General features: G+C 39.1%; 6 protein-coding genes across 6 annotated transcripts; 1 reads left to right on the top strand and 5 right to left on the bottom strand.

The window, feature by feature from the left end:
- Positions 1 to 2,999: 2,999 nt before the first annotated feature.
- Positions 3,000 to 3,680, bottom strand: GCK72_020320 (uncharacterized protein; the record flags this gene model as incomplete). Its single annotated transcript, XM_003116128.2, has 4 exons — positions 3,000 to 3,044; positions 3,092 to 3,196; positions 3,247 to 3,306; positions 3,354 to 3,680. 4 exons carry the CDS (start codon positions 3,678 to 3,680, stop codon positions 3,000 to 3,002), a joined length of 537 nt encoding a protein of 178 aa, XP_003116176.2.
- Positions 3,681 to 3,966: 286 nt separating this feature from the next.
- On the top strand, positions 3,967 to 4,956 carry GCK72_020319 (uncharacterized protein; the record flags this gene model as incomplete). Its single annotated transcript, XM_003116159.2, has 3 exons — positions 3,967 to 4,074; positions 4,120 to 4,398; positions 4,786 to 4,956. The coding sequence occupies 3 exons, from the start codon at positions 3,967 to 3,969 to the stop codon at positions 4,954 to 4,956; spliced, it is 558 nt and encodes a 185-aa protein (XP_003116207.2).
- Positions 4,957 to 5,058: 102 nt separating this feature from the next.
- GCK72_020318 (uncharacterized protein) lies at positions 5,059 to 6,039 on the bottom strand (the record flags this gene model as incomplete). The annotated part of the gene is made up of 4 exons (XM_003116401.2): positions 5,059 to 5,202; positions 5,464 to 5,640; positions 5,750 to 5,854; positions 5,899 to 6,039. The coding sequence occupies 4 exons, from the start codon at positions 6,037 to 6,039 to the stop codon at positions 5,059 to 5,061; spliced, it is 567 nt and encodes a 188-aa protein (XP_003116449.2).
- A 462-nt stretch (positions 6,040 to 6,501) lies between these two features.
- Positions 6,502 to 7,400, bottom strand: GCK72_020317 (uncharacterized protein; the record flags this gene model as incomplete). Its single annotated transcript, XM_003116514.2, has 4 exons — positions 6,502 to 6,564; positions 6,787 to 7,071; positions 7,118 to 7,210; positions 7,257 to 7,400. The coding sequence occupies 4 exons, from the start codon at positions 7,398 to 7,400 to the stop codon at positions 6,502 to 6,504; spliced, it is 585 nt and encodes a 194-aa protein (XP_003116562.2).
- A 602-nt stretch (positions 7,401 to 8,002) lies between these two features.
- GCK72_020316 (uncharacterized protein) lies at positions 8,003 to 8,925 on the bottom strand (the record flags this gene model as incomplete). The annotated part of the gene is made up of 2 exons (XM_003116231.2): positions 8,003 to 8,797; positions 8,845 to 8,925. The coding sequence occupies 2 exons, from the start codon at positions 8,923 to 8,925 to the stop codon at positions 8,003 to 8,005; spliced, it is 876 nt and encodes a 291-aa protein (XP_003116279.2).
- A 426-nt stretch (positions 8,926 to 9,351) lies between these two features.
- On the bottom strand, positions 9,352 to 10,848 carry GCK72_020315 (uncharacterized protein; the record flags this gene model as incomplete). The annotated part of the gene is made up of 6 exons (XM_053733507.1): positions 9,352 to 9,392; positions 9,455 to 9,582; positions 9,630 to 9,974; positions 10,354 to 10,488; positions 10,582 to 10,692; positions 10,739 to 10,848. The coding sequence occupies 6 exons, from the start codon at positions 10,846 to 10,848 to the stop codon at positions 9,352 to 9,354; spliced, it is 870 nt and encodes a 289-aa protein (XP_053582420.1).
- Positions 10,849 to 11,624: the final 776 nt, after the last annotated feature.

Below are 11,624 nucleotides of genomic sequence, written 5' to 3'. Positions count from 1 at the left end.
AGTTTGATAGTATTATCCACCCATTTAATGCAAAAAATCCTGGTTTTAGATATTATTTCAGGTCAAAATGGCAATTTTTCATTTTTCATTTCGTAAATATCTATAAACAGTTTCATTTTTCAAAATTATCAAACGAATAATAGCTTAATACATGCTACAGAAGTATTTACACATTTCTGATGAATGGGGTCAAATTTAACTCATTAGTTTCCGAGAAAATAACAAAAATCAAAACATTTAAAAGCCTAGTTTACAACCGAAATGAATCAATGAAAAGCTAAATATTTATAGTAATTTAAGCACTTTTCCTCTAAATTAAAAAAAATTGAATTTAGTCAAGAAAGAAGTACTCATTTTTGGTTCCGGGCCGGTCCGATTTTTAACAAGTCTGCTAGAAAAAACTCAAAAAAGTAGTCGCCAGGAAGAGTGTAAAGCTCGCTGATTTGAAAATGAACCACTGGTCATTTCTTATTCGAAACCTACGGTGTTTTATCTAGTCATCATCTCATTCATAGTGACTCATCGCACAGCCTCATCTTGATATATGGTTTTTGTTACTGACCTCCTCACTGTGGACCACCCGTATTTGATTAATGTCATTTCTTAATGTGACCAAAAATTTAGCTTTTGACCTCACATATGAATGCAAATGTGTTTCGAAACCACAGTTAAAGTCATTTGGGGTTTTATAGCGACACAAAACCTGAGCCTCGCTCCCATTTGACAAGTGTTAACTTTACGAAAATGTGCCCAACTTTCTTGGTATCTTTTTTCAAGAACTATATTTTCATTAAGCGTTGCTCCACGCGTAGAATGTTTTTACGTTTTTGCCATTGCGATTCTTCAAATATTTTCTCAATCCATTTCTTATACACACGGTGATTTTTTCGGTACCACCTCCTTTCATTCTAGCGAGTTTTTCTCGAAAATTGCTTAAAATTTACCCAAACTTTTTTATAATTATCCGAGGTAACTGGAGGATCTATAGCAGTTAAAAAGAATTTTCCGAAAATTTTCAGCCATTTTCGAGAAAAACTCGTTAGAATGAAAGGAGGTGGTACCGAAAAAATCACCGTGTATACAATGGTACAGTATCCTGCCAGCCAAAGCATTGTACTGTGAAAAAAATAAAGTTTGGCCAAGGATTTTCAAAAAAAATTTTCGCGCCCAAAACACTTTAGTGCATTTGTGAACTAAAGTGTTTTGGGCGCGAAAATTTTTTTTGAAAATCCTTGGCCAAACTTTATTTTTTTCACAGTAGCTGCAGTTATCAACGAAAAAACACTAACTGGAGAGTTACAACTAAATTTCGATAATAGTCCCCTTACGTTCACAAATTTGAGAAAAATATAGGATACTGTAATTTTTGATCGCATTAAACTCGGTAGAAGATACCTATCACATCATTACCTATGCATTACACCGACCTATTACATCAGATTTCTTCCTGGCCTGACTGCTCCTCCGTTCTTATCGTTTCCTACCGTAACCCAAACTTGTCCGGTTCCTGATTCTCTGATCATTCGGTCTAAACTCGCTCACATACTTCTCCGCTTGCCTCTCGTCTTTTCCTTTCCTACCGAAACCCAATTCTGTTTCTTCTCTGAACTCCGTATCCCACTGGGATTGATTCTATGCTTCTTCAATGTTTCTGTTGATTCTTAGTGTTGTGCAATATGTCAAGGATTCGGAAAGAAGAATCTCGTTTCTTCGCCTCACGTACTGGTTTTTATGGGCTCTTTGATGTACGCGAAAGCATTTGAGACACGGCAATTGACCACTCTTTTTTGAAACAAACAAAGCTCCTGGGATCAATTTTATTTTCTCGAAAAAGAGAGAGAGAGAAACGACGTAAACTAGCAAAATTCTGGAGAATAGGAAGGGAAGAGTGATAGGTAAAAGGGGTTCTGGGAAGAATAAGTTCCGGCGGTTTTGAGGAAGTATGTATCATCTGGGGAAATCGAATACTGGTAAAATTCGATGATGTAAAATTTCTGCATTACCAATTACCGAGCTGTCATTTAAAAGTGTCTGAAAATCTATTTACATTTTCAAGTAAGCCTATCTTATCCCCATTTCTACCGTAATCCAAACAACTCTCTTGTTGCTGTGACTGTTGTTGTTGTTGTTGTTGTATTACAATCTAATAAATAACAACACACTTTGAATTCCGATTCAACCCCAGATGCGGCAACATTTGGACCCAATTTATTGACCACCCGTACACTAAATTAATGTTTTTTTTCTTGGTGTAACAAAGACAATGAAACATTTGGTTTCTAAACAAAGACATTTTCAGGGAATAGAGGAAGAAAGAAACTCGTTTCGAAAATAGTTGGGAATTAAAAAATGAAAAACGAGGGGTACTCAAACATACTCAAATGCTGGATATCCATTGTGTTCCAGTATCAAAGCAATCATTAACGAATTCTAATATTCGAGTGAAGAGATATTTGGAAAAGATTGGGGGAAAAATCATAAAAATATCCAAAAAACAGGTGATTTCGGGCGGGATCGAACCGCCGACCTTCTGTGTGTTAGACAGATGTGATAACCACTACACCACGAAACCGCTGGTAGAGGACGGTGGTCGCTGCCTATTTATTCTCCCCATTCCCCTCTCCCTCTACCTTTCATTACACCGCCAATAAAAGTGCCATTGTGTGCGAAGTTCTCTCGGCCTGCTTAGTATAGTGGTTAGTACTCCACGTTGTGGCCGTGGCGACGCTGGTTCGATTCCAGCAGCAGGCAACTCCTTTTCCACTTTTTTCTATATTTTGATTTCAGAAGGTAGGTTTATTCCAGATTGAGGAAACACTAGAAAATCGATCGTCACCTGGAAGGTCTTCACCAGAAATGACAAAAATGAAGTGAACTGTTTATTTATTGTTAATTTATAATTGTTTATTGTTTATTACGACTTCAGGAGTCGTGAAAAGTCGCGACTAAACTTGTGAAAAGAATATAATAGTAAAAAAGAACGAAGAGTTGAAAATTATTTAATGCACTGGACATCCTACAAACTTGGAGACGTAGTCCTGGTTCTGAAAATGAACGTTTTAGACTCAAGATCCGATATTTTCCATAATACCTCACGAAAACTTTTCAGAGTAGAATCTCCACAAGACTTTCCAAAATCTTTCTCGATACATTGCTTCTTGGCCTTGAATTGTGCACATTTCTGTTCTGTTGACATCTGAAAGGCAGATAATTTTTTAAAACTGATAAAATCGGTTGACTAAATACTCTTGACTTATCACTGAAATACCATTGAATACATTCAGTTTTGTCCTTGCTCGCCTTCAGCTGAAAATTTCGAATTTGAAAAGATTTCAGATTGATTTTAATCTAACCTTCGCAGCACACTGTGCGTATGGTCCCTTCATGAAATCAATAGTCTGACACATTTTCGAAAACTTGTTCATCTTTTCCTTGATTGCTTCACACTGGGCCCCGCTGACACAATCCATTGCCTCTTTACAGTATCCTGACATTTTCTGGAGTGTTTCGACAGTGGGGAATCCAGAGTTCAATGGATTCTTTTTCATTTCATCGGTAAGTTTTGCGAGTTTCGGACGGCATGTCACAGTTAACTGAAGATCTTGGGTTGAGCACCCGAACGGCAAGTTCTCAGAAGAAATAATGGGTATGAGAATTATGAGAAAAATGATGGGACTCATGGTTAATGGGACAAGAAAGAATGGGGTGAAGAGGAAAGAAATGGCAGAAAATCCGCTCGTCCGATTTTTTCCTACTTCTGTTATCTGTTATCTTCCTTCTTTTTTCAGGTACAGCTGTTCGCAAATCCCTTAATCTTTCTTTTCAATGTGTTTTCTCCCGGAAAACAATAACAGCTGTTATCTTTTCTTCCTTTGTCATGCGAATTTGTGTTGTCAGTGTCAGTGACCTCCCACCTTCTACCTCAACTTCAAAATTTTTCAAAACCATTTTGTTTTCTGTTTGAAAATGAAAATGTTCTGGATTCTTTTGATTCTATTTTTATCTGGAGCACTTGGTGCTCCAATACATAACTGCTCGATGGCTGATAACATGATAAGCACTCACCTGTTCGAGGTAATAAATCTAAAACCCACAGTCCCTCAATTCCTAAATTTTCAGTTCTCCGAAGCCCTTCAAACAGTTCTGGACGAGAAAAATTCTTTTGAAATGCTTCGTGGAGAGGATGAGGACAACTTCATCTTTGTGCAAGGATGTGAAACTATCGAAAAGGATTTGAGTGCTATCAGTTGCAAAAAATTGAGACTCAAAAACCTGAAAGTTGTCAGACAATGCTACGACGTTGAAATAACTGGGACACCGTTGTCTTATTGTATCAAAAGAAAATTGGACGTAAATAAAGTGACCAACCGATGTGTGAAAACATATTTGGAGCCGAAGGTGAGAAATAAAAATCAGGAAAAACAACAAAAAACACGTGATTTCGGGCGGGATCGAACCGCCGACCTTCTGTGTGTTAGACAGATGTGATAACCACTACACCACGAAACCGCTGGTAGATGCCGGTGGTCGTTGCCTACTTATTCTCCCCATTCCTCACCCCCCACTCTTTGCCACCGCCCCGCCAATAAAAGTGCCATTGTGTGCAAGGTTCTCTCGGCCTGCTTAGTATAGTGGTTAGTACTCCACGTTGTGGCCGTGGCGACGCTGGTTCGATTCCAGCAGCAGGCAACTCTTTTTTGTTTTTCTTGAAGTAGGGCTAGAAATTCCAAAATAAGATGCTCAAAACTCTTCCGTCATTGTTTTATTATTGGCATGTTTTTTCAGAACACCCAACAACTGAAACGTCTTTTCGACACCAATATGAAGTGTCTTGTGGATGGATTCAACCAGTTATGTGGACCTGAATCCGGAAAAATTTTGGAAGAAAATCTGAAGAAAATCAAATATTTGAAAGGAATAAATGAGGTGTTTGATGGAAATCTTATCGCTTTATAAATGAAGAAAAAACTGAGAATTTGAACAATTTGGACAAAAAATGTAATAAAACTTAAATAATAAAAGCTAAACCATTTGTTTTTTATTCAATTTGAAGATTGTTTACTCGCATTTCATGAAAGAGGACTTCAAATGCCAGTACGGCTTGTATTGTTTCCAGTAACTTCTTCCACATGCATCACGAATTGTCCATTTCAGACAGGCACGGTGGTTGATCCATTCGCATCCTGGTTTTTCTTGGGAATCCTGGAAAAACATCATAGATCAAATCACCAACGATCTGAACTCAAACATTCGCGAATGAGGATCCGGGAACAAATATTTTTCAATTTGCGCATTCCTCTCGCCTGCGCCAACTCCGATACACTCACTTTTCTCTATGCCACCTAGGAACATGATTTACCGTGTCCTCGGTAGTATAGTGGTGAGTATCCGCGTCTGTCACATGCGAGACCCGGGTTCAATTCCCGGCCGGGGAGAAATCCTTTTTGATTTTTGAAATCTTACCTTATCAGCATCAAAGAAATTCATAACACACGGAGAAGTGTCTTTTCGTTCCTTCAACTTTTGAGAGCACGCGTAAAAACCACCAGTCAAATATGTCATGTAATTGCACTTTTCGGTGATTGTATCCACATCAGCTTGAGTGATGTCGGAGCATCCAATGTAGGTTTTGAGGCATGTCTGGAATGCCGTTTATTGGAATGACAAAGAACAAAAAGTCACGAATTTAGAAGGACCAAAGGTTTTTCGGTCACATCACACAAAATCAAAAAGTAATCAATCATCTCACCAGTGCAGTCTTGCAGTTTTGATTGATACCAATGTGATCGCTCGCCGTGAATGACTCGTGTTGGCCTTGAATGGACTCGAATGTGGCTGAGAGAACTGTTAGACCCTGAAACTGGTTTGAACTCACTATTCAGATAGTCTAGAACTCACATTTTTACAGCTTTGAGCAGCCCGTTCTTCTTCAGGATCACAAGTTCTATCCTTGGGAATCACTCCTTCAGATTCTTCCAGAAACCCAAAAACTGGGGAAATTGAGAACATTAAGAGATAAAATAGAGTTACCCGAAGCATCTGGAACTGAAAATATTTTGATATTTTATTATCAAAAACTGAGTTTTTCAGAGAAAAAATCTTCTAGACACCGAGAAAATAGTTGAGAAGAGTTCTGCCATTCGGGCTTTCATCTCTATCATCAACAAGAAATCAAAAGAAATCTCCCCTATCCGATGAGTAAGAAACCGAAGAAATCTCAATGAAAAACCGCCACACAAATATTTTGGTTTCTCCTCTTCTTCTTCTCCATCCCATTCAACTAATGATCTGATTTCTGCCCCCGGTTTCTCTTTTCTCTCTCTGTCTCTTCCACTCCAATACTATCTCGTTTCGTTGTTCTAATGACCGCATTAAAATATTTATTGGTACCTTTAGGGCATGGGGGAAATTGGAAAAATGAGGGGCCAGTCAACCGGAATTTTACTTAAGTTGTTTTTATTGCAGAGGGGTTTCGAGGGAAAAAAAATAAAAATGAGTGGATTAGTTCCATTTGGCTCCGATCGTCTTCTCGCAGTCGTTCTCTTTGAAGGAATCTTGGGCAAACTGAAAGAAGAAGATTTAATAAAATAAAATAAAACATTTCTCCCCGGCCGGGAATTGAACCCGGGTCTCGCATGTGACAGACGCGGATACTCACCACTATACTACCGAGGACACGATAAAACAGTGGTCGTGGGGGCATAGAGAAAAGTGAGGGAGCGAGGAGACTACTTGGCGCCAGGGAAAAATAGGTCAATTAACGGGGCGCGAAAACTATAAACTAACCTTCTGCCATCCATCCAACTTATCGTCTCCACACTCCTTCTTGATATGCGTCTTGATACAATCCTTGGATCCCTTCAAGAAAGTACACGTGTCTTTAGTGGTCTTCTTGGTCTCTGATTTAAAGTCTTCCAAACATTTTGCTGCATCTTTATCACTCTTTTTCAGCGCTTGAAGCTTCTTACTGCACTCTTTGAACTCGTCCTGGAAGAGAGCTCTGCCACAGAAATCGATAGTTTCCTTATGGTCATCTTCAAGTGGTTTGCATTTCAGCTCTTTGATGCAGTCCTGGAAAATGTGGATTGCAAGCTAAAAGAAGAAAAGTAGAACATACCACAGTCTCTTTGCAGGAAGCCTTGATCTTCGTCAGATCCTTATCCTTGCTCTTGGCAAAGGCTTTCAGTTCTTTGTCGACTTCATCACTCTTCTGAATTCAAAAAAATTAAAAAAGATCTGCATAGCCTCTCACCAACCTTGACACATTTTGTTGTCTTCAACGAAGTAATAACTCCGCATGACTTCAAATATCTGGCAACCTTCGATTCGGTATCCTTATCAGAACTAGCGGCGAGAACAGAACAAACCAAAACGAATGATAGAATGATAATAGATTTCATGTTGATTATTGTGTTCTGTTCTTCTCTCCATTTCCCCTTTTATACTGACATTTCGAGGTCAGCCGAATGGATAAAAAACAAAGAGAAATATGGAAAAAAGGTGGGTTTTAGATATTGATGACGTTCCGAGATCAAGGAAGATAATGCGAAACCTTTTTTTGATTTTCGGTTTATCAGGTAAACAAGGAAATAGTCTAGAGATGGATGGCCTCATTACTTGTAATACGAAAAATGACCAAAAAAAGTTCGAGATTAAGACAATGTTTTTAACAAGATAACAAACTTTATTAAATAAAAAATTACTTGCTTATGGTCGAAACACAGAATTTCAAAATCTGATTCCTCAAAAATCTTCGAAATGTTTGTTACACTCCAGATTCCACCCACTTTTCTCTAGGCCAACATGTAACATTTAACACGTGTCCTCGGTAGTATAGTGGTGAGTATCCGCGTCTGTCACATGCGAGACCCGGGTTCAATTCCCGGCCGGGGAGAAACCTTTTTGGCCTTTTGAAAAACATCACAACTTTCTAAAAATAAATTTCACAAAAACATTGGAATGCTCATAATTTATTAGGTCATTATTATTAACAACATCAGAATTAACGTCTTCTGAAAGTTCCATCATCGAAGAAGACTCCTCCGTCAATCGCGCAATACTTTGGACATACACCTCTATTACCAGATCCTCCTGCTTGTCCTGGGTTTCCAGGTGCTCCTGGATTTCCATTGGCTCCTGGCTGTCCTGGTGCTCCCAATGGTCCCTTTGGTCCTGGTGCTCCTGGTGTTCCTGGCCCTCCTGGGGATCCTGGTGATCCTGCAGGTCCTGGTGGTCCTTGTGGTCCAGGGGCTCCTGGTGCACCTTGAGAAGATCCTCCTCCATGAGCATCTGTTCCTGGTTGTCCTGGAGCACCCGCATTTCCTGGAGCTCCTGGTGCTCCACGTGGCCCCTTTGGTCCAGCTGGTCCTGGAGCTCCAGTTCCAAATCCTGATCCAGGGGCTCCTGGGGCTCCGGCATCTCCTTGTGGTCCAGGTGATCCTGGGGCTCCAGCAGGTCCTTGTGGGCATGGACGGCACGGTGGTGCAGTGATTGGATTGCATGGTTGTGCAGGTGGTCTTCCAGGGTTTCCTGGTAGTCCAGCGGCACCCGGACGTCCAGGGCGTCCAGGTTTTCCTGGTGTTCCAGAAGGACCAGCGGCTCCAGGAAGACAACAACCTGAGCATGAATCGGCTTGACGTCTCTCACGACGGATGGTTGAGTTGTTTGGATGAGTGCGGATATGGTTGACTTCCGAGTAGATGTCACGGGCGGTGGCACGACAGAAGGAGATTTGATGATCGATTTGAGATTTGATGCCGTGCACGTAGTTGTACATCATTGGGAGGGTGATGGAGAGCTGAAAGTTTGCAGGTACAACCCTTCTGGGACACCTCTGAAACTCACCGACAAAACAGCGACCACTGAGAAGCTGACAGCCGAATAAGCCACAAAACGATAGGCATTTCTTCTCTGAATCTCGTCCATCTTTCTAGAAGGATACTTCTTTTTTCATCTATAGGTAATCCTTTTATACCAAAATTTCTTGACGAAAACAACAAGATGATGAGGAAGTTCCTCCCGTTTCTCAATGCCATTTGAACGGTTCCTTCTTTTTTTCTTTCTCTTGTTCCTTGTTTCTCACAAAAGATCAAGGTAGTGATTAACTAATTGGAGTCATTTTTATAGTTTTTTTTCGGAGAGAGTTATCTACATAATTCAATGGAAGCAAGAATAATATAAACTCGGATAATTTATTATACAGGTACCTTAGTTTGAGAAAGGCTGCAGGTAATTCTTGATAAACGACCACCACGGAATTATTGCAACAAAATATAAATGATTGCGACTTTATTATTTTCGGACACCTCTTTCAGATAAATAGAGTTCAAAAACCAAGCTGCTTATCTTTTCTCAAGCCTTCAACTCCTTCTGAACGGGCGAATCTCCACTATCTGAAATTCATAAATTCATATTTTTCCAGACTTATAAATTGAAATACTAACAGATTTCTTACTACAATACAAAATCCTTTTAACAGTATTCCTATAATGAATTGACATTGTGAAACAAATAAAGCAATGAACAGTAGCATTCAAGGTATTCAGAAAATTAAATAGTAATGCCAGACTGCTCAGAAGGACTCTGAAATTCCCGAAATAGAATATGTTCTAATAAATAAATTAACTTACAAAAATCCAGGTGTCTCTACTAGGACATACTGTAGAATTATTATGATTCCTGCCGGGAATTCCGCCAACAAATAACTTATAGTCATGTAAATCACTAGCTTAGTAGTTCTTGGTCTCTTTTTGGATACATTGACTTCGACTATACTTTTCCTCGATTCCTTGACATATTTCAACTCTTTCCCCAGAAAGAATCCAAGGAAAATGAAAAGAATACATGGTAGAATTTTGGAAAATATTGCATTCAACAGAAAATTCAACTTTAGTACCAGTTCATTGTTCTCATAGTAAATAGGGCGTTGAAGATAACCATATTCACGGACAGTGAAGTTTTCTGGGAAACCACATCTGAAAAACCTACATACTGTGAAAAAAATAAAGTTTGGCCAAGGATTTTCAAAAAAATCTTCGCGGGCTAAAACACTTGAGTTCACTTCTGCACTAAAGTGTTTCAGCCCGCGAATTTTTTTTAAAAAATCCTTGGCCAAACTTTATTTTTTTCGCAGTACATATTTGCTAGCTAGAACTTTACATGCCGCCTGTCAAATTCACAGAGAAAAAAACTTGTTTGCATTCATTCCTCTATTGCGGTCTTGCTTTCCTGTTTGCCTTTTGACTTCCTATCAAATCGTGGCCGAATGGTCTAGTGGTATGATTCTCGCTTTGGGTGCGAGAGGTCCCGGGTTCAATCCCCGGTTCGGCCCAAACTTTTTTTTTGAAAACTTACTCTGGTTTTGGATGCCAATCTGCGAAGTCTACCACGGTAAGACGGAAATGGAAGGGAACTGTGAATAAAAAACTGATAAGAGTTAAGATAATAATAATGTACCAACCAAATCGGATTAGACCTAACTTTGCGGGCCTGAAATTTTATTTTGGATTAATCCTTTTGAAGTAAATATTCTGAATATATAGTTCGAACCTTAGTTTCCGAGTACTCTTCAAACATAAGTACCTGACTAGTGCCAAAGAAACACCCAACCATAAAGAACACCTTCTTGAAAGATCGGTGATACTATAAGAAAATAGTTCAATATAGACACGAAGTTCAGACGGGGGTAGATCACTAAAAATTGGTACGCTTATGCTCAAGATGATACTGGAAGCTTTACCATCCATTTATATCTGCTCTGTCGACCATAGGAGCTAATACTGATAACATCACACTCAAATCATGAACCCCAATCCCGATCAGTAGAACATTTGTTGATGACGTCATCATAGGTTTTCTCGTTAAGACAATAAGATGAAAGATATTAGTAACGATTCCCAATGATGCGACAAAGAGTTCCATATTTGGAAAAGTGACAAAAATTGAATTGATAAATGTGTTAAGATCCCATAGAAAACGGCCAGTTTCATTGTTGAAATCAGGAAAATATCGAGAATATTTTTCTGTCATTTTGACAAAAAAACAGAGAAATTGTGTTTTGGAATGCTTTTGAGAAGGTATAACAAAGGAAATTGAATATCTATTACTCGGTAATGACATATTGAGGGTTGGTTGTTTTCAGAAAAGGAAGATAATTTTCTAATGACCATTTCTAAGTTCATTCTGATTCTGAGGGCTGCAGAAACTGAGCTCTAAAGGGACGCGAACCTGTCTGAACATTCGGATAGCGATTTCCAAGATGCAGGATTTCCCAGAAGTTAATGCTTCCCGTTTTCTCGATCGATTGTTCTTCAGAAGTGCTCTGCGTTAGTAAGTCGCCGGCAAACTCAATTATATTCTAGACAGCGCTTACTCTTTCACCCTTCAAAAAGGTTTTCTTTAGTCCCTCAACTTTACGAAATTTCAAGCATTGCACTTGAAGTCCACTTGAAGGGAAGGCAAATTCTTTTGAAAACAATCGCGTGTTTTTTTTTACTTTTTCAAAAGCTCTATCGATACTGTGGTAATTTATTTCACACAATTCTTTGTTCTATTGTAGATTTCTGAGCATATGATCAAGGAGGCAATTGGTTTGAAATTCAGAAACTCTGACTTCTATCTCCAGA

The sequence above is a fragment of the Caenorhabditis remanei genome, chromosome V, assembly GCF_010183535.1.
Source record: "Caenorhabditis remanei strain PX506 chromosome V, whole genome shotgun sequence".
NCBI classification, from domain to species: Eukaryota; Metazoa; Nematoda; class Chromadorea; order Rhabditida; family Rhabditidae; genus Caenorhabditis; species Caenorhabditis remanei.
The sequence above is the reverse complement of the archived record's forward strand: the minus strand, read 5'-3'. Positions and strand labels throughout refer to the sequence as shown.